At 39.4% G+C, this 27836-nt stretch overlaps 1 protein-coding gene across 1 annotated transcript; it reads right to left on the bottom strand.

Moving 5' to 3' along the window:
• Window positions 1–33: 33 nt before the first annotated feature.
• TCTEX1D1 (Tctex1 domain containing 1) lies at window positions 34–27681 on the bottom strand. Its single transcript, XM_027615354.2, has 5 exons — window positions 27278–27681; window positions 25339–25460; window positions 9897–9982; window positions 3386–3510; window positions 34–2305 (listed from the first exon to the last, which is right to left on the bottom strand). Exons 2-5 carry the CDS (start codon window positions 25455–25457, stop codon window positions 2102–2104), a joined length of 534 nt encoding a protein of 177 aa, XP_027471155.1. The 5' UTR covers window positions 25458–25460; window positions 27278–27681; the 3' UTR covers window positions 34–2101.
• Between the last annotated feature and the right edge of the window lie 155 nt (window positions 27682–27836).

The raw sequence follows: 27836 nt of genomic DNA, 5'->3' as shown, positions 1-27836 counted from the left end.
CAGGCTGTCTCAAAGTAAAACAATATCCTCAAATTTACAGTGTCATTTCTTTTTTTAAAAAGGTTTTATTTTTAAAACCAAGATACAATTGACAACATGGTTTAAGGTATACAACATGTTGACCTGATACATTTGTATTTTACATGATTACCTCCAGGGTGTTAGCTAATGCATCCATCAAAGCTTCCTATCATCAGACTTTTTGTGATAACCAGCACTCTTCCAAGTTAGTTGCAATTAGTGGGTTTTTATGGAATATTCTTATGCTGCTATATAATTGCTAGAATTCATCATTGACTGAATTACAGTACATGGCAATATGCTGTTTAACTGCTTCCTTTTTTGCTTTTTAACTACCATCATGTTTTAAGGTTTTTGATTCCTAACACAGTCTAGGACAGATGGTAAGAAATTATCTCATGGATGAGGCTTTAGGACTCTAAAAAAATAAAGCTGTTTTTGTAATGGACTTTCTATGTACTAAGGAATTTTCTTCATTCTGATTTACTCATGCAAAATTACAATATGATTGCCCCTGCTCTTGCTCCAAGAGGGGAGATGTTCACAAATGTGTAATGAAAATATGCAGCTCATTTACTTACTGTACTTATGACCTAATCCAGATTCAAAACTGGCCTACGGAGATGGGCCAATATTGGTTGTGATGAATTATTACACAGGCATATTCCCACTAAGGCACTAACAGAAAAAAATAATGAAAATTGACTAATTCACTTTGAAAAGCTACCTTAAAAGCCAGAACAAGTGGAAGGAAAGGGATTTTAAAAGTACACATTTTTTTTAGTACAGGTTCTTTTGGGGGAAAATAAAACATCAAAACATTTTAAAGCTATAAAGCATTGACTCTTTTCCCATTTGCTAAATTCTTTATGATATGAATGACACATCATTTTTTTTTCCCTTAAGACTATAGCATTGCTAATTTTCTCCACATGTGTAAAATTTGTCTTTGACCTTTAACAAATGTCCTCTGGGCAGTTCACTTACCATCCAGGAAAAACGCAAAGCGTTGAAAGCTCCGTAAAAATAAATGATCCATAGTCCAAGCTACATTAAGCAGCAGAATAATAAGCTATTTCAGCCCTGTAAATTTTAGTGCCATCCATTCGAAGCTGCACTGGGTCACTTTAGCACTAAATTCATAGGAACAAAATAGTAAATAACACATGTTTTATTTGTTAAGCTGCCAGCTATCTATTTTGTGTAAAAAGTTCGTTAGCCAAGGAAAACCTATTTAAAAGCACATCGGGAAGCATATATTTAAAAGCAGTGTCTCTTTCCAATACATGATTTTAAGTGTTACAGATACATTTACTATTAAACATCATGTATATTTAATACGGCAATGTCTACTGCAGTGCCCTGAAAGCCTTTGTTCGCTTTATAGTCTCCATTACTGGAGAGCCACCATTCGGTTCTCCCACAGTTTTGTAAAGTGCAGGCAACCCACAAGAGCTTCTAGTTTTAACTATAGCAGCCCTGTGGGACTACAATAATTGTTCTGAAATCATTAATTCTACCTCAGCAGTTTTAACTGTCAGGTACATGTAACAATAATTGCAGTTAATGAATGCTGCTCAATTTATTAAGTACGAAGTGAAAACCAGTATTCTTTTATACACAGCACTGAGACACATTCACATTTATCATTTGTGTATACCATGTTGAATATTCTTCTGCCCTTTACTGGTCAGGGGATGTAATCATATTTGTTTGTTTGTTTGTTTTTAACTTCTCTTCATTACAAAAAACAATACAGGAAATTTTAACTCTCTCTATAAAGAGCAATTAAAGTACTTAGTACCAAAAGTAATATTAAATAAGAATCCATGTCTAAAAATAACAATCTAGCAGAATCAAGACTTAGTTCTTCCTCTGGATAAACAAGAGTCTTTCCTGTGCTACCCTTCCCTCCCTCAGTTCTTAGAAGAGCATGAAAACGTCCAAAAATTCCAGTTGTTTGAAATATTAGTGTTGTTTCTTTCTCAAACTTTTGGGTAGTAAAGATTTCATGTACATAGATATGGATATGGCCTATTTTTTTATTAAAAAAAGTAAGAACTAGATTTCTTCTTTTCAATCACTCGAAGTAAACAGCATAGACACTTGCAAGAGCAAAGAGAGAAGAATTTCTGAAAACGTAAGATGAAAAGGTATCACTTTTAGGATCCCAGAGGCATCTGCTTCCAATAAGAATGCTCTGACTCTTCAGTTGTCCAATGTGAACAATCACAATTAGCTTGTACCGTGGAATCATCAGGTCCTTGACCTGGGTTTTAATAACCTAGAAATTGAAAGAACAACAACAAAAAAGGTCCTCACTTAGCCACATGGAAACTTAGGAGTCTTTATCTTTGTCATAAATATGGTGGATTGAAGAAAATCACATGATGTGTTGTAGATATTTTCAGTAACTGTTGTAGGAATTTAACTATGATTTCCTTTATTTTTTTTAAAGATTTTTAAAAATTTATTCATTTGAGAGAGAGAGAGCAAGCAAGAGCGTGAGCAGGGGGGAAGGGGCAGAGGGAGAAGCAGGCTCCCTGCTCGGCAGGGAGCCCGATGTGGGACTCGATCCCAGGACCCTGGGTTCATGACCTGAGCTGAAGGCAGATGCTTAACCGACTGAGCCACCCAGGCGCCCCCAACTATGATTTCCTTTAAGCACACTGTTCTCCTGAGATAGGACATTTAGAGACAAAATTATAGCACCAGCAATAAGTCTACATTTTCTAAGACACATGGAAAAACTGTAATCCAGAGAACAGGATTTAAAGGATTTGTTACATTCTTTGAAAATCTACGTTAAGACGGCTTCCCTTCAAAGAATGTTGGCGTGAGAGTTATATCACCTTGTTTATGTGTAATTAAGGGAGCACATATTTGGAGTCTCCTGTAATAGGACTAACCACGAATGTTTATTAAAGAGTTTGTTATATAGAGGAAAGTGAAGAAAACTTAATGGAGGGCCAGCTCTTGAGTTGATAAAAAGAGAAATGTGTTTAAAGACCACAATATCTATATTTGATGGCACTCAAGGAAACTAACTTGAACAAGAGAAAATGATCATTAAAATATATCCTTGGCAATAAATTTTGAAATAAATGGGGCAGTTGTAAACATCTTTTAAACAAAATACATGCAAAATGATACACGTAATGGTTGTTTTAGACAAAGGCTTCTTACACACACACACACACACACACACACACACACACACACAGAGTATGACCCAATAAATATTTTCATAAAATATAAACAAGCATTTTTACTGCTACTGCAAATTAATTGCTTTCATCAAAAAGTAAGAGGTTGTCCTCTTAGCAATATTCTAGTTAACACTTCGGGCAAATCACATATATACCTCAGAAATTGTTTTAGTCATCTGTCTACAGAGCTCTGGTTCATATTGTTCTTCTTGTAGATAGTTAGTTAACACATCTTTCAGGATATGATTGACAATGACCGCAGGAAAATGTTTGGTAGGACCTGAAAATACAGATGAAGTTTCCAAGTAATTTCAAATGCTATCTGCCCACCCATAGTCTAATCAAAAGAGTACTGAATCATGGAGAGACACTTCATCTTCTGGGTGGCCTCTATTTAAGGAAAAAATGGTCCTAATTAGGTTTCCACACAGGTTCTCTGGCAGAGGGGCGGAAGACAACACATTCGTCCATTTACTAGGCTACCTAAAGAGTATATATTTAATACCATTGAGGTTTAATATTGAAAGTATCCTCCCTTCCAGTTTCCAGTGTTAATGACTTTCTTTAAAGTCTCAACATCTTTCTAACTGACCCCCGGCTCTTATATCCGCCATCTATGTATGCCACACTACAACTGGAGGGGGCGCTCCAAAACCCAGATCTGGCTGTGACATTTCCCTTAGCAAAATCTGAGGTCCAGCACCTCTAGCCCCTTCGCCCCCCACCATAGCTCTCTATGTGCCTGCTGTTCCAGTCTATGAACCTCATCTGTCTTTTAAGGGATGTTTGTGGACCTTTGTTCTTACTCCTCATTTTAAGCGGGATGGCCTTCCCTATCTCGTTCGTCTGAGAAATATCCACGCACGTTCCAAGGCCAGCTCCAATGCCCTCTTCTGGAGGCAGCCTTCCTCCTCCCCTCAGGTGAAAAAAAAAAATCATCCCTTCTCTTCAGGAATCCCGGTTCTCTGGACCCCCACTGCTCGGAATCCACCTGACAATAGCCAAAGCATTTCTGCCTTTCTCCTCAGTAAAATGGTAAGCCAGATCAGATTTTGTCCTCCTCAGAGTCTAATACAATGCTAAAGGCAGAAGAAATATTTAATGTGTGATTTCTGAATCTAAACAGAAGTAAACATTTTATAGGTAATAATCACGGTACAGATAATAACTACTTTTATTGAGCATTTTCTACATGTCATGTACTGTGATAAGTATGTATTTATTACCTTACGTAATCTTCCAATAAATCATTGGGATGAATTTTACTGTTCTCTCCCTTTCACACATGGGAAAGCAGAGGCTTAAATACATTGAGTGACTTGCCCAGAATCACACAGTGACAGAGCTGGGAGGTCCTTCTTGTTTTATCTGACTCATGAGCTTATATTCTTAACCACTTTTAGTCCATGTTCAGAGCAGAGGCTTCAGATGGATCTTCTTTCTCTTGCATCCCAGGAATCTGCCCTGTCCCTCCGGGGAGTATTAACCTCATCATCTCTCTGCCACTGAACGACATGTGTGTGTGCCCAGAGCCTGGCATATAGTGGCACATCAGTATTTCCTGAATTGATATGGATAAAGGAATGAGACCAAGAATTATATTCAATTCTATTTTACTAGTCATCAGTATCGTTTAAGTGTTTATTTTTAATGACTGTATCAGGGTCTAAAGACATCTATGGCACACTAAAAGTAGGACAATTCCTGGAGGATTTAATAAAGAGACTCCTTAGGAAGTTCTGAGCAGGATGCAGGACCAAAGGATAGTGCAGTATCCCTTGGCTAGTGAAATTGAGGGTGTTACCCCCATCCCACCCCAGGCTTGAGGGATCTGAGACGGGAACTCTGGCTAGATCCAGAAGAGGCACATGGAGAGGGATCACTTGAGGGCAGCCCTTCCATTGGTGGAAGCAAATAGCGTGAGATGAACCCACCTTCAGGGTGTGGGGGAAAATAAACACCCTAGCTCACACTCCTCCCCTACTCTGACTTCCCACTGAAGTTTTCCATTGGCCAGACCTAACTGGAAGGTTACAGCCTGTGCCTGTAGTTGAGTTAGGTCAGCCTCCTGGGGCTCAATACATAGTATCTGTATTTTGATTATAATTGTTCAATTAAATCAGCCTGGGGAATGAATCTGGATAGGTAAAAGGGAGAGACACCTGACACAAAGAGTATGAGGATTAACCCCAATATTTAGTTAGCAGGAATCTATGTTCTATAGGACAGACAAGCAGTTATAAACACTGTAGGTCTGTAGGTTTACAACTCCAGGATGGTCCCGACTGCTCCCATCTCATGGGGTCAGATATAGGGCACCAGCCTGTGTGGGCAAGTTCCTAGGTACCTACAAGCCTCTGGGTCATCTTCCTGTGGATCTTTTACATTCCATTTGCATTCTCGAGTGAAACGACGCTAAATTTGAGAGTGGTTTCCCCTTTCTATTTAAGAAATTTAAAGATGTTACTACCGGCTCGGACTAAATTAGATTATCTATGTTCTAACGATACCTTTCTGTTGTTCACTCCCTCCTACCAAGCACGTGTATTGCCTATACCTTGACCTACATCACTCACATGGAACTTAATTTGGGCACATATTATAGTAACTTGTATGCCTCGTTCCCTTCAGCAAATAGTAAATTCCCTCAATGCAGATATCTGTCTGGTCCTCCTCCCTGTCATTTGGGAACAGCCTCTTGCCTCCTAGGAAGATGAGAATTTTCCAACTCTGACCAGATGGTTCTTTAGGATCTACCATCACCTCCTTGAGCCCAAGTGCAGTTATGGTAGATTGGGCCAGGAGTGGCACTTGCCCCAAGCCGGGCCAATTAGAATCCTTTCTCAGAATTTTGATTTTAAACTGCAACTTGGGGCGGGGGGAAGTCAACCTCTTTCTGGTGATAAAATGTTATGACACATGACCCTGAGGCACTGCGGAAAGCCATGACTGTCACCATGGAGAGGAATGCAGGCCACGGTGAGAGAAGGAGGCTCACACCCAGCTTAGTGCCAGACAGACAGAATCCTGGTTGTACCTGAGTCCCTGTTTCCAACAGCTCCTACTGTCCAGCTGAACCAATATCTTTTCTGCACTTGGCTTTGTGGCTTTTTTTTTTTTTAATCTCATTAACTAGATCCTATTTTGAAGATATTTTGAAATATCGTCATAGACTTTTTTTTCTCACTTGTTTTGTGACCTCTCTCTTGTCTGGCCAGAATCATCCCTTGCCTCGCTCAGGATGGGATGATGAGATGCAAAGACAGAGAAAGAGTGAATGTTCAGATTTTGACTTCCCAAATGAGCTCCCTAATCTACTTTCAGAGTCAACTAATGGGAATGGCAAAACTTTTTTCTTTTCCTTTTCTTTCTTTCTTTTTTTTTTTTTTTTGAGTGGATTTTTTTTTCTTTAGGAGGAAAAATATTTTTAGAAATCAAAAAGCAAAGATCTAAAGAAGGGTTGGGGTGAAAAAAAAGAAAGGAAAGGAAAAGAAAGAAAAAAGGAAACACTTGTCACAAAAATAGATTTAATGTAGAATAGTTAAAAATTTGGTTATTTAACATGTCTGTGTGTCAGCTTCCCCAAATTGGTGTAACAATAAGAATTATCACATATTGTTTTTTTGTTGGGATTAAATAAAGTAAAATACTTAAAACCTTTAGAATAGTGCCTGCCATGCACAACCCCCCCCCCACACTCATTAGGTATTTATTATTATTAGTGTTGTTGTTGTTATGGTTGCTACCTCATTTTGAGGGGGGAGATGGGGATTGTTCTTGCAGAGAAGGCAGCAGGATCAGGCAAGGGTATAAGTAGGGAGGCAGTGAGACCTCCACAGTCAGAAAGGACCCAAGGGGGTGGAGTGAAGTCAGGGCGGAGAGCCTGACAGTTTTTGTCCATGAGAGCATTTGATGACAGGGTCTGAGCATCCCATGGATGCTGAGCTCAAATGATGTCTCTCTCTCTCTCTCCGTCTTTAGGTTCTACTTTTTTGCTATGTTGTCTACATTCTCAGGCAGGCTGTCTCGATGTGGCAGCAAAAATAGCCACCAATATAGGTCTTGTCTGACCTCCTGCTTACAGTCAGTGTTTTTAAAGAATCAGATACTTCTTTAACCATTGCTCCAGAAAAAGTACTGTGGAGAATTCATTCCATAATTAATAGGAAATTATATTGGATGTCACAGAAGGCCTGTCTTCTTAGAGATTTAAGGTGAAGTCCTAGAGTCAGTCACTCTGAGAAACAATAACATAATGAATGAAGAAGGAATTTAAATGCATTCCTTCATTTAATTCTCACAACATCCCTATGATGTATGGACTATTATCCTTTTTTTACAGATAAAGAAACTGAGATTCAAGGATGCTGATACTTTGCTCAAACATTATTTAGGAACTGGCAAGACTAGTACTCAAATTCAGATATATTGGATCTTACATCTTGTATTTTTTTCTATATTCACGGTTTAGTAATGAATTAATGAGAAATGTTAAGTGGTTTTCATTATAAGAAAAATACTTACATTTTTCCATCCCCCTTTTTCCTTCATTAATTATACTTATGTTTCATCTCATTCTGGCTATAATTACTCAGATAAAGGAGGCCAAATGTACTAAGCATTTAAAATGTGTTTAGATGATGCAACTATTATTAGATAGAATGTGAAAAATTAAACACAATAATGCTGATGATTGACAGGTCCTCCCCCACACACACTCTTTTGGGAAGTATTGCATTGTGTAGCTACGAGAGAAGATCTTTACTAAAGGTCCACAGGGTACCTTTCAGATGCAAGATAAACTCAGAAACAAGTAGAAGTGGAAATACATTTTTGTTTGAGTATTAACAAGATGGCTAGTTGAATGCTTAAGAAATGGATTGATAAGCATAAAAGACTTTAATCATAAAGGAATAATTCACATGACCTTTTGTAAGAAAATATGGGAAATACTTTATGCTAAGCATTTATAACATTACTTTTCTAACTTGGTTCAACACTCAGTACTTCTAAAATTGATAAGATGATTTAGTTTATTTAAGGAAATAAGTTATGAAAATATATCCTTATGATGAAGAAACACAGGACTTCATAGTTCAACTCTTTATCTTGTCAAAATCTGATTCAAACCCTTTCAGCATGCAGAGCCTAATGTCATAGGCATCGAAAGGGTAAGATCTTTTAGTTACAAGTGGAGGAAAACCTGACCCAAACCTAGCTTGCCTATTGAAAAGTCTAAGAGCAGATAGCTAAATTTAAGACTTGAATAATGGATTTGGTTCTCTCTCGGTCTCAGGCTTCATATGTTGGGGCAAGATGGCCAAATCTCACATAGCCCTACTTCTTTCAGGTTTCAGAGCCTAATCAGCTTCTTCAACAGCCCAAACAACATTGTCTAAGTTGAATCTCAAAGGTTTTGATTGGCTTGACCTCTCAAAGGGTCATATGCTATCCCAGAATTAGTCACTGCTGTATCTCTGAAGCTAGTGTCAGCTCAGCAGAATGTTATGGACCAAAGTGGTAATGATGGCAGCGATGGGCTTCCCCAAAGGAAACTGGGTAAGGTTACCAGAAAGAGTAGAAAATTACACTGGATGGCAGGAATATTAGTTGTCTACGCCAGGCACTGTGAAAATACCAGTAGACAGACTAATTACGGAACCTTGTAATCCATGTAGTCTTGGGGATTACTGTAGAAAACTGGCTACAAGGCCTAATGGGATGCATTGATGGTCTACAATTTTCTTGAAGTTAACTGGCTACAGATGGAACCTCTCCAGCCCATAGAGTCCTTCCTTTGGTCACTGGCAAGTCTCTGTGGAATTTCTATATAGCCTTAATTATATACAGTGGGCAGATAATAGTGGGCAGGTACATATTTAGAGAAAACAAGTTGGTCTATGAGAAAACATGAATGGGAAAAAGTATTCACTGTGGATTCCATCTGGGAGTATAGGAGCAGGTGCAAAGATCTTTGTTTTCAAAGACCCAAAGCCTCAGTGGAAAGGGATAAACACCTCTGCCAACGAGGGACCAGAAATCATTTGCTTTTGCTTTTAAGGCTTTTTTCCCACCTATCAACATTGGTTGGGTTTGCTCGATAAAACTTCAAGACATATCTCTTTCCTTTAACTTGAGTATGTATAAAATAATTGTAGAGGATAACCCAGAAATACCCAGAAATGAACTTCTCCATCCAGTAATACACAATACACATCAGTGCTGCCCAGTGAATTGCTTGGCATTTAGGAAACACTGATAAAGAAAACTAATCAATGGGTGTTGGTCCTATCTTGCAGAGAAGAAATTAAAACAGCATCAAATCACTTAAGATCCCTTATATTGTGCTAGTATTGAAGATAATGCCATGTTATCAGAAGCTATTTTAAGTAAATAATGAGATTAGAAGTTTAAAATAAGGGGGTGCCTGGGTGGCTCAGTTGGTTGAGTGACCAACTGTTGATTCCGCTCAGGTCATGATCTTGGGGTCTTGGGATGGAGCCCCACGATGAGCTCCATGTGCTCAGTGCAGAGTCCGCTAGAGATTCTCTCTCCCTCTTCCTCTGCCCCTTCCACCCCTCCCCCCGCTCTAAATAAATAAACAAATAAATAAAATCTTTTTAAAAAATGAAGTTGAAAATAGAAATGAGTGAAAAAATAACAGACCCAGCTGATAGGTGTTTTCCATCTGAACTGTAAGGCGAGAGGCATTATCCCTTTGGCTCGGTTCATCCGTAAAAGACACGGTATTCCTGAAGTTAAAAGCAAGGGAGAAAACAAATTTCAGTAGTTACCATAATAATAACAACAAAACACATTTTGCTTTCAGCAAAAATGTTACAAGGGTAACGTTTCTCTAAGAATATTTCAAGCAAGTCTCAGGTAAATATCCCCATGTCTAAAGTCTAAAACATTTTGGAGATGGAACCATTAGAGCCTAGAGAAGTTACTTGGAGCAGGTCTCCACATAGTGGTTGCAGACCAGTGCAACCCAGTGAAGCCCAAGGCATCTGACTATTCAGAAAGTGTTCATGGGGTGGTCTGTCTGTGTGTACATGTTTCAAAAGCCATTGCCAACGGCATCTCTACCACAATGCAAAGGCTCTCTCCTCAAAGTGGACAAAACTGACAAAAGGGCCTGGGGGATTTAGGAAGAAGCTTAAAATGTTGGGAAACAACTATATTTACACAGGATATTATAATTTATAAAAGTTCTCTCCTATTCATACCACACAAAATCCCTTTATTAGAAAAAAGAAAAACAAGAAACTCACCTACATGGTGAGAAAAACCACAATTCACCCAAACTATGGTAAATCGTAAGCATTCACCACCCTTTCCAACATTAAGAAAGGGTTTTGGCTTTGTTACCAAGGCAATATAAGCTTATCCAGGTGCTGAACAGGAGACCCAAGCAAAGAGGAGCCCCTAATGTCCCTCCAGCACCACTTAATTCTGCTTAGTCCAGAGGAAATTCAACTGTCGATAATGGCAGCCTCAGCTCTACCCCCAATTCTCTCCACCTGTGAAAATGGAGGTTAAGACAGATGTCATTTCAAAGGAGACACTACAATAGTGTGTGGGTATGGTTATGTGTGTGTGGTTATGTGTGTGTGCTCAGAGTGACCACTTTTCTAAGCAGGCTATGTTTTGCCTTAATTAAATAACAGATATTTGTTCTTAATCTTTTGGGATTTTTTTTTTCTCTGCAAGGAGATTAAAATACTTAGTTTTCAGCTGTTCGCAATGAGTAAAGTTTTTGTAAATGATATTTTAAGAAAATCACAGATAATCTTTAAAAAATCTTTAATACAATTTGTGTGATAAATTAAGGTTTACCCACCCATCCCAAGAAATTGATGCAAGTAATTATGGCTGCATTTTCATGATAGACTTCTGGATTAGTGATTTAATCCTCATTCTTGTAACACCTGCTTTCCCGTTTCTGCTGCCTTTTGAAGTAGCAACCAACCTGTTTGGTCACATTGGCTGCAGGTGTTGTGGGTAGTACCCACAGACGATGATCGCTTCTGCTCAGAAAACTCCATGTTGCAAAAGCCCCCCGGTTTCGAAGATAAACCAGCCTGTCTTGTTATGTGCTACTTTTCACTTTGCCAAACATTTTCCATCAAAGATCTCGTTTTACCTTCGCTAGACTCTTTTAAGCTAGTAAACGAGTTATCATTCTATCTATTTCAGAGATAAAAGGAACGAGGCAAAGTGCTTAATGCCACGTGTGTAGGAAAGACAGACTTGGATTTCAAATCCTATTTACCTCCCACTAACAAAGTCTCACACATGATCATTTTCTGACAATGAAAACAGGGACGACGGCCACCTGAAATCATTAATGACTGCATTTGAAACTTACTTGCACAAATATACACCCAATTAATAAAAACCCAATTTCTTTTCTACTGAACACCATATTAAAAACTCATAGAAAAGTAGTGTTGGTACAAAACTCAAAGTAGTATAACTTGGAAGTCTCAGACAAAAGAACAAATAAGAATTTTTTACAAACAGTCCTCACTATTGCTTTGTTCCATGTTACTGAAAAGTTGATAATCAGTGCAGTAGTGTTTATCAGTATGAAACTGGAAAGTGTTGTAAGGGCAGTTTAAAAAACCCACTGGCTGAAGATAGGTGTGCAAACAGAAGGTGTTGCAGACTGACTTTTTAAAACTTACCGAAAATGATTTCGTTCAGAGCCTTTTCGTTTCCACAGTAGTCAGGTCAACAGTGCATGCTCATTGTAAAAAGTTCAAAACATAGAAAAGTATAAAGTCTAAAGTAAAATTACACAAAAAATTGCTAACCCTAGTGGTTACCTAACCACTGTTAACATTACAAAAATCTTTTTAGACATGACTTTGCATATGGGAGCATAGGATAGATGCTTGGCTCTTTTTTTTCTTCACTCGAAAATGTACCATGGATAACTTTCTATGTTGATAGATAGTAATTTACATCAATATTTTAAACATCAAGACAGTATTTAATATATGAACATACTACGTTTTATTTACCCAATTGTTCTTCTGGCCATCTAGGCTGTTTCCAAAACTCCATTGTTGTGAAGAAAGCTGTGGTAAACATCATGGTGGGGACTGCCTGCCGTTTGCTCTCTAGTGTCCTCTCCTTCTTCTTTGGTAACAGAATTCTAAATTTGTAGGGATATTTCTCTCTACACTAAAGACAAATTCTTGGATTTCCTTGGTGCTATCGTGGCCATGTGGCTTGTAAGCCAATGAGATGTAAGTGGAAATTTTGATTGAAATCCTGAGAGAGTTCCCTCAAAAGAATGAATTCAATCAAGAAGAACCTGTTTCTATCCTTGATGACTGGAATGTGGCTATGATGGCAAGAGTTCAGCAGCTGTCGTGGGTTTTAAGATGACCTTATACATTACACATCAAGAAGAGAGAAGAAGGCTAGGTCCCTGAATTGCTTCCCTCCAGACTTTTTACATAAGAGAAAAATACATTTTTATTTTAAGTCACTATTTTTTTAAAAAAATATTATTATAAGAAGCATTATATAATATGATACAAATTCTAACTGATACAGAATTTGCTACTCGGAAGTGGAATGTTGCAAGTACTGGAAGACAAAACTTGGGGTTAGTTTTGGGGAGGAGATAGGGCTTTGGAGAGTGAAGGTTCAGATATTTTGCTGTAACCTAGAAACCTTTCTCATGCAGAAGGAAAATAGTTGGTTCGTCTATTGCCTTCTGTACCATGTATCCACTAAAACTATACCTTCATGGAAAATTACAGAAAATTTTTACTTGTTACTTTAAAAAAAAACTCTGTTTATGGTGTTTTTTGAAACTGAGATCTGCTTAAAATGAAATGGGCTGGAAAAAGGAAGAGAAGAGAAAACAATGAGCTGAACAGAAAAGATAAAATATTTATTCCTTGAAATAGAGACAGAAGGAAGAAATAAAATATTAAAAGTGCTTGCAGTCTGGGTAGCTAACATTAAACCAGAATATGGGTTTGGTAAATTTTTAGAAATAAAAGAGATTCTGTATTTGAAAATGGGGAATGACCAACAGCAGTTTAGAATACTGACTTGGAAATTAAGCAATACATACTTTCTGTTTTATAAACAGCTTTACTCAAGCCCTTTGAAATTTTTACAGATAAAAATGTGAGATGCTCAAAAAGCAATTTTATAATTTTAATTACCAGTGCTGTTTACACAGCAGAAAACATTTGTTGGGTATATGTCACAACATTACAACTGGCCAAGTTTCAGTTGTCTGTGACCAGACTTTCCATAGTTTATAATAATAATCCTTCTAGATAGATACATGCGGTCATCGCAAGGGGAATGTTGTAGTTGATCTTATTTTTTAAATGTGAAAAATGCTCTTGCTGTCTATGTGTTTCATCAGCTTATTGGCATTTAGGGAGGAACAAGATTCAATTGGCAAAACAGGTCCAAGAGAGTTGTCAAGTTTTAGGAAGGAAGGTAGATGAAAAGTAAACACAGGAAAACTGAAAGTCTGGCAGAAACTACTGGTAAAAACAAGGAACAAATCAACCAATGTTATTCTTGGGAGAAGAGTAAAAATTTGTAACCCAATGCAAGTTTCAATAATACTTGGAATCATATGTACTACTGCTGAGACGTGGCATTAACCTGGATGCAGAATTAGCTGCATGAAACTGGTCCACAATAACAAAAGGAACCCTACTATATTGTACCTGATCGACACAGGAAACGTCCATGCCAACCCAACAGCCTGTGTTCTGACTATGCAGGAAAGAAGCAAAAAGAAAATTAGCTAAGGAGTTGGAATATGGTTTACTCTTTCATGAAGTTCAGTTCTGAAAACATCTTACAAAGGTACTTGATGGTCGTTCCTTGAATTACACCGAATAAATACAAGGCTTGTCATATTGTTATGACTGTTAGACACAGAAATAATTTCAATTAAATCTCACCAGCCTCAATATTATCTAATTATTATTGAGAATTCATTTCCAGACATTTTCACTGCCGTTATTACTGACATGTTTTGAAGCTGCAGTAAGAGATAATATTTGAATGCATAACTGGCCTTGGAACCATTAATTTAGTAGACTAAGAAAGTCAGAATATCATCTCTTTCTTCCATTTGTAACCATTAAATGTCTGGAACTACCATATTTTGAATGGTATCATTTAAGCAGTTCCCCCCCCCCCCATTTCTGTTAACTAAAGTTACGTGCTGCCTCCCAGTGGAGATATTTCAGAGCGCACAGAGTAAAAAGAAGGCTTCAGGATGTACAGATTTGGACTTTTGTTCTTTTGTTCTTCTCTCATTCTTTCAACAAATATTTATTGCTCACAACCAGAAGGCTGGTGATACAAAGAAAAATTAGATTCCCTGTGCTCAAGAAACAAGATATTGCAGACAACATGAAATATGCATAAATGCTCACTTAGTTGAGAACTTTCTGCCTCAAAATGTCCAAAGGATGTTTTTATGAATGTTATGTTTAAGAGCAAAAACATACCAACTCTTCCACTGCCACTAGAAGATGGAAGTTGTCTAGTAAGGTAATTTCGTTTTGTGGCCATTTACTTTATAGCAAGTTTGCTGGACTTTTATGTAGCTTTGAGATATTTTATTCACATTATTGGCCCCATCGTGCCAGTAAGAGAAAGGTTATAATAGAAAGGTCAAGATACATTTTCATAAATGAGAGAGGAGAGAAAATGACATGGCATGTGTTCTTGTAGGATATGTTTTTCAAGAGTAGGAATGCTTCTAAAAGACAAAACCACACAACCTGTAAAAAATCTAGTTCTGATGTGACTGAAGATAATCCAGGAAAGATGATTGACAAAATATAATAATTTTGAGTGTGTGGATAGAAAATCAGAGCATCTGAAACCCACTGAACTAATGTTCACTCAAGAGAAGGTGAGGTTAAAGCCAAAGGCAGCTGATGAAAATTCTGTTGCAGCTCCTCAATGAATGGATAGATTCAAAGTTGCATTACTCTTGGCAATCATCACTCAGGTGAGGCTGAGAGTACGGGTACCATGGTTACCGCCACAACACTACGGAGATAATGAAGGAGGAGTGTGGTCTATCTGAACAGATTTTCAACACAAATGGAAGTCTTTCTTTCTCTCTCTTTCTTTCTTTCTTTCTTTCTTTCTTTCTTTCTTTCTTTCTTTCTTTCTTTTCTTTTCTTTTCTTTCTTTCTTTCTTTCTTTTTCTTTCTTTTCCTTTCTTCTCTCTCTCTTCCTTCCTTCCTTCTTTCCTTCCTTCTTAAAGATTTTATTTATTTATTTGACAGAAAGAGAGCACAAGCAGAGGGAGAGGGACAAGCAGGCCCCCGATGTGGGGCTCCATGTGGGGCTTGATCCCAGAACCCTGGGATCATACTCTGAGCCCAAGGCAAATGCTCAATGGACTCAAAGCCACCCAATGGACCTGTGAACCTAACCTGTTTGTGAACAATAGAACTTGTTTGTTCAGGAATTAGTATACTGCAATAATTAGTCAAATATTCAAAAAATATTTACTGAGTTGCTGTTATGTTCCAGGCACTCTTTCAGGTCCTTAGGATACAAAAATGAAACAAAGACCTTTGCCCTGTTGGAACTTAGTGAGAAGAGACAGATCATAGACAATAAAATACTAAACTAGTAAATTATATATTATGTTAGAAAATGATAAATGCTACAGGGGGAAAGAATTGCTTCATTAAGGGGCCTTGAAAGTAGATGGAGGAGAGGGTGCTGTTTGCAATTTTAAATAGAATGGTCAAGATAGGCTTCCATGAACAAAGACTTGAAGGAGGAGAGGAAAGGAGCCATGTGAATAGCTGAGAGAAGTGTGTGTCAGGGAGAGAGAAAAGCATATACCCAGGGTTTGAGGCAGGCTGCTGCGTGGTATTTCTGAAGAAGTGCATAAAGGCCAGAGTAGCTGGAGCAGAGGGAGCAAGCGGGAGGGTGAAAGGAGATGAGGTTACAAAGGTGTTCGGCAGCTAGACTACGTGGAGCTTTGTGCACCACTGTAAAACCCTGGTTTTTACTCTGATCAAGTGGGAGCCTATAGAGAGTTTTGAGCAGAGGAACAGCAAAATCCACTTTATCGTTTACAATGATCACTCCAACTGCTATTTTGAGAATAGACTATAGGCTGGTAGGTGTAAAAACAGGGAGACCAGTCAGGAAGCTTTTATAGTAATCCAGGTGAGAGAGGACAGTAACTGCTATGGACTGAATTTTGTCTCCCCAAAATTCATATGTATGTGGAAGACATATGCTGCCTTACCATGTGACTGTATTGGAGCTACTGCCTTTAAGAAGGTAATGAAAGTTAAGTGAGGTCATAAGGGTGAAGCCCTGAGCCAAAAATATTGGAGCCCTTCTATGAGAGGAAGAGACACCAGGGTTCTCTCTCCATCATGTGAGGACACAGTGAAGAGGTCTCTCTACGAGCTGGGAGGAGGGCAGTCATGAGAACCTGGCCATGCCGGCATCCTGATTTCAGACTTCCAAGCTCCAGGATGGTGAGAAAATCAGTTCCTATGGTTTAAGCTGCCCTATCTACGTATTTTGTTATGACAGCTTGAGCCGACTAACACAGCGACTCAGACTGAGATGGGAGCGGTGGGGGGTAGTGGTCAGTAGTTGGGTTCTGGATGTAGTTGCAAAGTTGATTCAACAGAAGTTCCTGAGACATAAGAAGGGGGGCAGTTAGATAGAGAGTTCAGTTGTGAGCATCCTGAGTTTGAGATGGTTACCAGGTACTGAAGTGAAAAGTCAATAGGCAGTTAGATCCATGGGCGTAGGTTTTGGGAGAGATGTGAAGGCTGGAGATAGGAATTTGGTGGCATAATACCATGTCTCAGTCACTAGACTGGAGGAGACTCCTGAGGGGATAAGTTCAAGAAAAGAGGTAAAGAGGACGAAAGCCTGCTCTCTGAGGCACCCCAACATTAAGAAACTGGGGGGGAAAGAAAGGAGCCGGAAGAAGACAGAGAAGGGGGAACCCATCAGGTAGAAGGAAAAGAGGAGAGTGTGTGTCCTGAAGCCAGGTGAAGAAACTGTTTCCAGGGGAAAAGAGAGGTCAGTGGACAGTGCCAAATGTTGAGAGATCAAGTAAGATGAGGACTGACTGCTGGATCAGAAATGTGAACGTCATGATCTTGATAAGAACAGTACCATAAGTTCAAGGACAGTCTATTTTGTTCACCATGGAACAGCACTTAGCACAATGCCACGACCCAGGCAACAAAAATGTGTTTAATGAATAAAAGGAATGACTCTGTCGTCATTATGATTCTCATTTTATAGATGACATATTAAGACTCAAAGAACATTAAATAATAGCTAGTTAAGCAGATCTGGGATTCAAACACAGGTCTTGTTTGACTCCAAAGTTCTATGTGATAATAATAATACTCGCTCTGTTTTTAGATGTGCCAAGAACCATTCTAGGTGTTTCCATATATTCTTTTAATGAATTCTCACCACACCCCAAAGCAACAATGACTATTTTTAACCCATTTTATAGAAGAAGCAGCTGGGGTAAAGAAGGCTCAATAACCTACGCAAGATCAGCAGCTTAAGTGCTCAAGCTAGAACTTGACCCCAGCCAGTCTATGCAGAACAGATCTCTGAGCCACTCCATTCGACTCCCTAGCTATGTTCCCTGCTTTAGAAATACTGCATTAGTTAGCCAGGGGCTGCCATGACAGAGTACCATAGATGAGGTCGCTTGAACCCCAGAAATGTATTATCTCAGTTCTGGAGGCTGGACGTCTGAGAACGAGGTGTTGGCTCGCTCAGTTCCCTCTGAGGGCCGTGGAAGGAAGGGTCTGTTCCAGGCTTGTAGATGGCTGTCTTCTCTCTGTGTCTTCATATCCTCTCCCTCCATGTGTATCTGTGTCCAAATTTCCTTTTCTTAGAAGGTTACCAATCATGTTGGATTGTAACCTACCCTAATGAGCTCATTTAAACTTAACTACCTCTTTAAAGACCCTGTTACTAGATAAGGTCACATTCTGAAGCACTGGGGATGAGGACTTCAACATATGAATTTCGCAGGCGTGGCAGTTTAGCGGTGGGGTGTGGGGAGCACACACCATTCAGCCCATATGACAAATACAAACACTTTCATGATGTCTCTAAGTCCTAGGGTCAGAGAAGTACAGATTATTTGCCCTGTTGTCTGGGAGTTGTGATCATCTCACAAGTCACTCTGTCTCACCAAGTGTCATCTTTCTCAACGTATGGGGAGAATAGGACATGCACATATTTATTTTTTCTAAATACCGTTGGATTTATTTGCTGAATGGATATTTGTTTTTATTCTCATTTGTCTCGCAAATACCAATATTATTCTTCTTTCTTATATTTTGCCATTCAGATGGATGCAAAACAGTATATCTTGATTTTGTGTGTGTGTGTTTGAAAATCTTATTTTTTTATTATGTTATGTTAATCACCATACATTACATCATTAGTTTTTGATGTAGTGTTCCATGATTCATTGTTTGCGTATAACACCCAGGGCTCCACGCATTTTTCTCATTCTAAGTGAGTTCGAGCATCTCTTTATATTCCTCTTTTCGAGCGTCTCTTCATATTCTGCTTAGCCATTTGGCCTTTGCCTCTGCAAACTGCTCTTTATCTCCTTTGACTATTTTTTTTATTGTCAATGTGCATGATTTAAAAAATATGTATATCTTCTGCTGCCTATTAACTGTGTCTATTGTATTTTTTATTGAACAGAAATGCTGAGTTTTATTGTAGTTATATTTATCAAGTTTTTTTCTTTATGGTTTGTTTTTTCATTGTGGGATCTTATTTAAGAAATCTTTCCCTAGCCATAGAACACAAAGATATTTTCCTAAACTTTCTTCTTTCAGCTTTAGAGTTTTCCACATTTCAGTCTCCCATGTGGAATCTACTATGAAAATGGTATAAGGTAAGAATCCCGCTTCATTTTCCTCCACCTAGTGAGCCATTTTTCTCCCAACATAATCTATCGAAAAATCCATAATTTCCCCATTGCTCATACATGATGTTTCCATATAATCGTGGGTCTATTTCTGAGGTTCCATGTTTTCCACTGGTCTGTTTCTCTATTTGTGCACCTGTCTATTCGTGCATTTATTATCATTTTTACTTACTACAACTTTGTGGTATATCTTAATACTTGATCGCATTCCCAGGGCAGTTTTTACAAAGATACCAATGAAGGATTATGTACAAAGATGTTCCACATGGCATGTGAAAGCCAGTCTGGATGTTCATCCCTAGGGGAATGGATACAAACATATGTGATGGATATATATGAAGAACTATTATGCCTCAGTAAGAAGCAAAGAGCTAGAATCCATAGTTAACATGAGTAAATAAAAAAATTAAAATGTTGAACGAGATATATGAAAGCGAGAAAACAAAATGAGATTTATAACACACCATTTATGTAAGTCAAAATCTTTGGTAAGTACTTGTTCTGTATTCTTTCATAAGGTGGTCCATCAGGTGCGGCACAAAAGGAGCCAGCGGAGGAGCTCGGGGAAACAGCTTACTATACTCACAGATCCTAGAGATAAGAGGCATGCCGCGCCATGCAGGGCTATGTGGAAAAGCACCAGAGTGCAAGATGCAGAGGACTAGAGCAAGGGAGAGATGGGGCCAGAGCCTTTATTGGGGTTTCTGAGGAAGAGGCAAAACTGGGCCCAGGAAACAGTTCAAGACTGGCTAGTAGTCTGAATAATTTCGGTGGGCTCTGAGCTAGAGGAGGGTCCCTAGTTGCCTGTACTTGGCTCTGGGCCAATTAAGGCAGAGTAATATTGCATGCTGGGTGTTGGGGGGCATGTGGAGGGGGCTGGCTCTGGGTTGGATAGTTGCATATAGAAGGCATGTTTCCAGCTGAGACTTTAGCTAGCTTCAAGAATTGGCTAGACCTGGGAGAGGCAGCCTCTCCCCAGCCAGAAAGGTTTTTTTAAAATGTCAAAACATCATAAACACAGAAAATTTAAAATATATATACATATATATTTTATAAGTACATATATATACATATATACATATATATATACACTTAAATATGCATATTCTTGTAGCATGTGTCATGCTGTGTGTATTAGAGTGGGTGATTTTGAGGGTCAAGAGCCAACTGTGGAAGGGAAAAAGAGGGACAATCAGGTAAACAACAGGGGTCTCGCCCAGAGTGGTGATGGCAACATGCTATGAAATGAAGAATATTCTCAACTCTGCTCCTGAGAGAAATAAGATAATAAATTAGATAACTGGAGATCATAGAAGTATCTTCTCTACTTAACCCACAGGATTTTTATGAGAACCATATGGGTATTGTATGTGAAACAGTTTCATCATCTATCAAGTACAACATGAGATTAGTTTTACTGTGGTTTTATTTGGGATCATGGCCATTTCGGTTTTCTCAGGTTTCTCTCTCTTTGAAGAGGGGAACCTGGATCTCATCCAGGTCTTTTGGGGGCTTTTTTATTTAGATGGCAAGGGAACTTATCAAAATCAGGAAACAGGCCAGGCAACATCATTTTGTAACTGCACGTAAGCAGCTCACAGCAGTCTAGGTTGAAATCATAGGATAAATTCATCACGTTTAAAATTACTTGCTCACCAACTGTCCCACCAGATTATCAACTCCCCAGGAGCACAGATTATTTCTTTGTGGTTCCCTACCCAGCCCAGTACCTGGAATGTACTCATTGGGCAGTAAACATTTATCTCAAATGAAGTAATGAATGCACTATTTTCCATTTTTGCAGAGAAAAAAAGTACCAGGTGGCTTTCAGTTTACTTGAAAAATGACCTTCTCCAGAGTAGAACTCCACAGTTAGCTACCTTTACATGCCCAATGGGTGGCACAGTAATTGGCACAGAGTAGAAGCTCAGGAAACCTTGAATAAATGAATAAGTGAGGGAATATCGTGTGGCCTAACTAGGGTGTTAGATGCCACCTGTGGGTTTAAATAGAGAGCAGTGAGATCCACACTCAAAGTTCCTGTAACATGACGTCACTGTAATTTTGGTTTGAGACAAAAGAGAGACTCTTTAGTCCCCAACCTTGGGCCTGACCTACTTGGTGAACTACTGGCCTCAGAGAAAATAAACCTGGCTATCATGTCACGTTATCCTGGGAAAGTCACTTAACCTCAGGCTTCTGTTTCCATTTTAAGAACATGTGAGTAGCACATCTGTTCAAATACTGTTTGAAGGCTGCCAAAGGCTGAGCTTCCAACAAGAAAGATGTCATTGTCATTACCTGCTCTTACCCATGGATGGGAAACAGAAGGCTCAGGTGAATGAATAGAAGAGTTTTCATTAATGTAAGTTACACATTGATAGCCAATTTTCAGAGAATGAGAATACTTGCCTATATACAAAAGCCCATTTTGCCACTTGCTAATTCCGTAGCTTTGGAACCTTAACCTTTCTAGGCTTCTGTTTCTTCCTTTGTAAAATGGGGATGATTATTGCATCTATCCTAGAAAGCAGGGTCAGCAAACATTTCTGTAAAATGCCATCAAGCAAATATTTGGCTTTGTGGATCCTATGGTTTCTACTGCAACCACTCCACTCTATAGTGTGAAAGCAGCCAGAGATGATATATACATGAAAACGCATGGCTGTGCTCCAATAAAAGTTTATTGATGGATACTGAAATTTGCATTTTTATTAGTACTCACAGGACAAAAAGTATTATTAAAAATTTTTTTTCAACCACGTAAAAACCACACTTAGCTAGGGGACCATACAAAAACAGTTTGGACCTGGCCCTTGGGCCATAGCTTGTCACCCACTGCTACAGAGCTTCTGTGAGACTTAAATGAGGTCAGAGTGAGGGCTCAATAAATGTTAACTATTTTCAGCCTTATTACTATCAATTATTTAAGTGAAAAATCAAACAATTCAAAATTATAGATGAAGTATGATGACCACTAGAAAGGTATAAAAAGAAATATGCCTACATTCTCACAGTTATGATGCTGGGAGAGTAAGATCCAGCTTAAGAGGTTTCTTCTTTTAAGACTAAAACATAAAAATTACATTATAATAAAAAAACATGATTTAAATAAAAAAGGTCCAGCCCTAAAAACAGTTAACAGTAATTATACTGAATATAAATTCAATCTTCCTTTTGTAATTCAGAAGGCACTTGGGATATCCATTATGCCTAGGGATCAATGTTAAGAACTAGTTACTACATCAAAAACTAATGATGTAATGTACGGTAATTAACATAATAAAAAAAATAAAGATAAAATAGAACCAAAAAAAAAAAAAGAACTGGTTGCTACTGTAAAATGATGTAGACATAGAAACCAAGACTGGACGGCTGAACCCATGCGGATCTCACACCACACTCAAGAAGTGGCTTTCCAAGTAGGTCTACGTCCTACCTTTCTTTGCCCTCCTTATCAGTGTGTTTACTGCTATAAAGGCAAACAAGTCCACAGTCTAACAAGAGAGACTGACATGAGAACAGCCAAATACAGTAGCATGTAGAAGAGAAAAGCAGCAGGAGCAGAAAAGAAGAACATCCAACCCATCCAGAAGTGGAAGTGGTTGTACTTGAGTAGTTGAGAGCTTCCTAGAAAGGTGGAGCTGGAGCTAAATCCTGAGGAGGAGGAGGAGGAACCCGAGTGTAAGAAACGCAGTCCAGACAAAGGTATCTCACGGGAAAGCAACATGGCACAATGGCTGGAGGCAAGACAGAGCACTGAGGGATTATAAATGTGGAGGCTGAGTACGGCCAGAGAGTACGACACAAGCAGGATAGTGGAGCACACAGTGCTAGAGAAGTAAGCAAAGATCTCTGGACCCTATATGCCTTACTCATGTTTTAGGACCCTATCCTGTCACTAAATTGTTCCTTGACCCGTAAGCCTCAGTTATTTCATGATAAAATGGTAAGAATGAGGTCTACCTAGTAGGATTAATGCTGGGGCTATTAAATGAGATGATGTATTTGGTCCTCAGTATATTTCAGGATAGGTTTTATACTATTGAAATTGATCTAGTCAAAAATTGTTTTAAGGGGCGCCTGGGTGGCTCAGTTGTTAAGCGTCTGCCTTCAGCTCGGGTCATGGTCCCAGGGTCCTGGGATCGAGCCCCACATCAGGCTCCCTGCTCCGCGGGGAGTCTGCTTCTCCCTCTCCCACTGCCCCTGCTTGTGGTCCCTCTCTCGCTGTCTCTCTCTCTGTCAAAAAAATAAATAAAATCTTAAAAAAAATTGTTTTTGAATAACTTTCAAAAGAAAGGTATATGCTTTTTCCGTAATACCCTGCAATGTCAAAACCATGCCTTCGTTTGATAGCCACTGAACTTTCAAAATTTTTCTGCTAAGCGAAGACTCATTTCATGAAGGAGAATCACTCATAAAGTCTGGTCCCAGACAGTGCTGAAGACCTTGAAAGTAAGTCGGAGTTAGAGTTGAGGAGGCAGCCTCCCAAATGGCCTCTGTGCTGCAATGGTACTTGGAAGCTGGTTATTTGCTTTCTAAGAAAAAAAAATATTCAAGTAGAAGATCCATTCTGAATGTTCTGAGAGTCCGAATTTCTAACTTTGAAATACATCAATGAAATGATCACTTAAATGTATTTGTCAGTGAAAAATCTATCCTCATGTGTTGGTAACACGATTTCTGTATTTTTGTTACTTTTAATTTGTATTTATATTTCATCAATTAAAAAAGAGAGCTCTCTAATTATTCAAATTTGGCCATGTTCTGATTCTAAATGATTTTCTAATTTGCTTTGAAAGGGAAGATGTAAATGAAAATGATGCAAATAGGAATGACAGTTTAGTCTTTAGATGAGAGCAGTTTTTTTTTTAATCACAGAAACATGATTTATGTCAGACTATTATTATAAATATTTTCTTGGAAAAAGTTGAATTTAAGCTAACAATTATTTTAAAATAATTTTAAAAAGAACTTTTACCCTTAAATATTGGAAATAGAGGCCAAATGGCTTAAGGTCAGAAGCAAAAGTTGCAGAGATTAATTTTTCTCCCAGCTTTAGTTCTGACATTGGCTGGGATTGCTACTCCTTTATGTTTCCTGTCTGTAAAAGAGGTTGTATTTGTAATCCACAAACATCAGGGTTGGAAAGTCAAATTTTAATTAAGTACATTAATACACTCTGAGAGTAGAAAGTAGAAAGATTTAGTTTCAGAATTATAACGTAAATCTATTCCAGTTTATCTGGTCTCCGCGCCATAGGACACACCAGTTCCAGCTGCCCATCCTTCCACACCCTTCAATGTCGTGGAAATTGTTCAGAGGAAAGTTTATTATATAAGTTTATTAACCTCTGCATCAGATATTTTGTTTTGCTTTCTTCCCAAAGGCAGTCAAAAATAAATGCTATGCAAGTATTAAAAATTAATTAATCTTTTTAAGAGAGCAAATGCAATATGTAGCAAGAGCCAAAAAAATGTACTTACTACACTTTAACCCACTAATTATATTTCTAGGAAGAAAACAAGTAGAAACTTATTATATAGTGAAAAAGAAAGAAAAGTGGAAACAAACTGAAATGCCCAAGAATTGGGGCATGGGAATTAACCCAGAATTATAAACTGACAAAATGTTATGCAGCCATTTAAAAGGATATGGTGAAAAACTATTGAAAATACATTACAAAATTTGTATAAAATAATGCTAAATGCTATATATATATATATATGCTAAATGCTCTATATGTATATATATATATACCCTATATATAGAGAGAAAGAGATTATAAGATGCAAAATCTATGCATTTGTGTGATACTGAGTAAAAGAATTCAGGAGATGTGTAAGAAGTAGCTGGCCTACACTGCATATGGCATTTCATTTGGGTAGATGATTTTTTGGGGGTGCTCTTTGAAACAGTACAAAATGCTGCTGGAATCAACAGACCACTTAGATTTTCTCACTCTCTTTTCCTTTCGTTTTTAAAATATAGCCCCAAGAGATGACCCAAAATGTGCTTGCCCATTTTCTTCCTTTTTATGTCCCAAAGGACATTTTTTTTCTTCCAATAAGCACTATGCGCTGGTTATTCAATAACTGAATTTAGGTTATTAGACATTCAGTTACTCACTTTTTGGTGTTCCCGTGAAGTTCCTTTTGCCAGAATTCACGACCATTTAGAGAAGACACACTCCCCCTTTTCCTTACTGAACGTGCCATTCTGTCTTTAGCAATTTCTGACATCATCATAACCTATGGAAAACAACTTCTGTAAAATAGCAGATGAAAGACCTGAAAACATTTTAGTGAATATAACACAGAGACTCGTTCTAGTTTAAAAAACACAGATAATTCTTCTACCATTTTTTGAATGGGGAAGTGCGGTTTCCCTAACAGTGATTTTTAGGAGATGTTGTTATTCTGGTCAGTATAATTGGAATAACTGATAACTCTGATAACTTTTATCTATGCAATAGTATAATTCACATAAGCAGATGTCAGGTTGTGGCAAAATGCTTAATAGCAGAAGAGGTTAAGTCAAAGAGAAAAGATAGCCTTGTGTAGAAGAAAGACGTGATTCTACACCCGAAAGCAATATTTTTTACTGCCCTCCCCCCAAATTAATCTTGATAAAAGTTTGCTAATTAATATTTGTTGTTGCTTTACTTTGAAAAGTTAAAACTGTCTTCCCCAAAGGGTATTTTTCTCAAGCAACAGTGACTGACTTTGTAAAGAGCACAAAGAACTTAACTTGTAACAAAGTATTTTATTAGAAAACCTACTTCCTTCTCCCAAATGCTTGTTAAAAAAGCAGTAGTAGCAACGGACTTCTCAGAATTTAGACTGTAAGTCTACTGCCCTATTGCCTACATACAAATTTAGATATTCCCTTAAATTATTTTATAATCTGTAAATCTGAGAGCACAAGGAAATTCTGTGCTAGACACTAAAACAGAACTAAAAGTCCCTGCCTTCAGGGAGCCAGCGTTGAGTGGGTAGGGCAGACAAGGGCACAATCTAAAACCTCAGTGTGATCAGTGTCAGGGCAGAGAGGAGCAAAGGGTTCTGGAGGGCACACAGGATGGCAGAGGTACTGTGTGTTGGGTGCGAGGCAGTGAGGAGTGTGTGTCCGTGTGTGATTGTGGGCCTATGTGAGTGTCTACATGAGTGTGCACATCCCTGTGTGTGTGTGTGTGTGTGTGGGTGGGTAGATGCCTGTGTGGGTATGAGTGTGTCCCCATGAGTGCGTGCAGCTGTGTGTATGAGTCTCTGTGTACGTGGATATGTGTGTGCCTCTGTGCACCCGTGCGTGCACCTGTGTGTAGGAATGATGGATTATCTGTGCACCCAAATGGGTGTGTGCCTGTGTGTGTGTCTGTGTGTCAGCCTTTGTGTGTGATGTGTACTGAATGTATGTGTGCATCTTGGTGTGTGTGCTTTTGAGTATACTAGGGTCTATGAATGTGAGTGTGTGTGTGTGTTTATCTGTGTGTGCTTGTGTGTATGAGTGTGTGTATGTCTATATATAATGAGTGTGTCTACGTGAGTGTGTCTATGTGTGTGGTAGGACACACTGAGCCTGATTAAGTGGGTCATTCAGGTTCTTATCTAAAGTGACATAGATAGATCTCGGTCTGCTCCCTGGTTTCCAAAGCTCCGCAGGCCAGAGCTGGAACCTAGAGGTCCCCAGGGGTGCGGTCGCCCAGTGTTGTCTGACCTCAGAAGACTGCTCAGGACTCACGCTGCTCCAGGAGCAGACCAAGCTGGCCAGCTCTGCACTGGGCATCACCCTAAAACTCAGACATGCAGGAAGTCGGTGGTGGTGGGAGTGGTGGGGGGCGGGGGTCGCTACCAAAGGCCAGGAGTCACTAGCAGTTCCCAAATTTGGGGCCACTGTTTCTTATTTGTTGGGGGGAGGAGGCGTGGGGGTCAGGGAGCTCATGGCCCAGGCAGACAGGCCATTTCCTACCACAGGGCCCTCCCTCCGCATGCCCCTGCAACCCTGGAACTTGCGGCGTCTTCCTCTTCTCAGTTCCCACTCCGCGCCGCTGCGGAGAGGGCACACTTACCTTCAGCAGCGCTGGAGTTGCCGTGGGGCTCCGCCGGGGACCTCCTGGACCTCGCGCTCGCTCACTGCGGGAGGGGGCGGCGCAGGGCGAGGCTCCTTCCTCCCGGGGCTCCCTCTGCCTGCGGCAGCCCGCTCACTCACTCCCCTTGTGCTCTGCGCCTGGTCTCCAGGGTGACCTCCTCAAACAGAGTCCCCCCGACCCCCCCTCCCGACGGACACAATAGCTGCGTGGTCCTCTGAGCCGCCCTCAGGATGTAAGGATCTCACCGTCCCGGCCCAGGGGGCGCCGCCCTGAGCCCGACTGTGCCCTAGGGTGGCCGGGAGCTGGGGGGAACCGGTTCAAGCTGCTGCGAGGAGGCCGTCGGGGACTCAAGGCGTAGCCCCGTGTTCCCTCATCCAGTTCCTTTTCCCTAAATGTCAGGGGCCGGAGAGGGAAGTACTGCGGTTTCCTGGGACAGGAAATCTGAGGCACAAAGAGAAAGTAGAGCTCCTCTTCCCTTTCCCAGACCCCAGACCCTACTTCCCACCACCCTGCTCCAAGGTACAGAAGCCTGATCGTA

This window comes from Zalophus californianus, chromosome 4 (assembly GCF_009762305.2).
Source record: "Zalophus californianus isolate mZalCal1 chromosome 4, mZalCal1.pri.v2, whole genome shotgun sequence".
Taxonomy (NCBI): domain Eukaryota; kingdom Metazoa; phylum Chordata; class Mammalia; order Carnivora; family Otariidae; genus Zalophus; species Zalophus californianus.
This window is presented reverse-complemented; position numbering and strand designations above follow the sequence as displayed.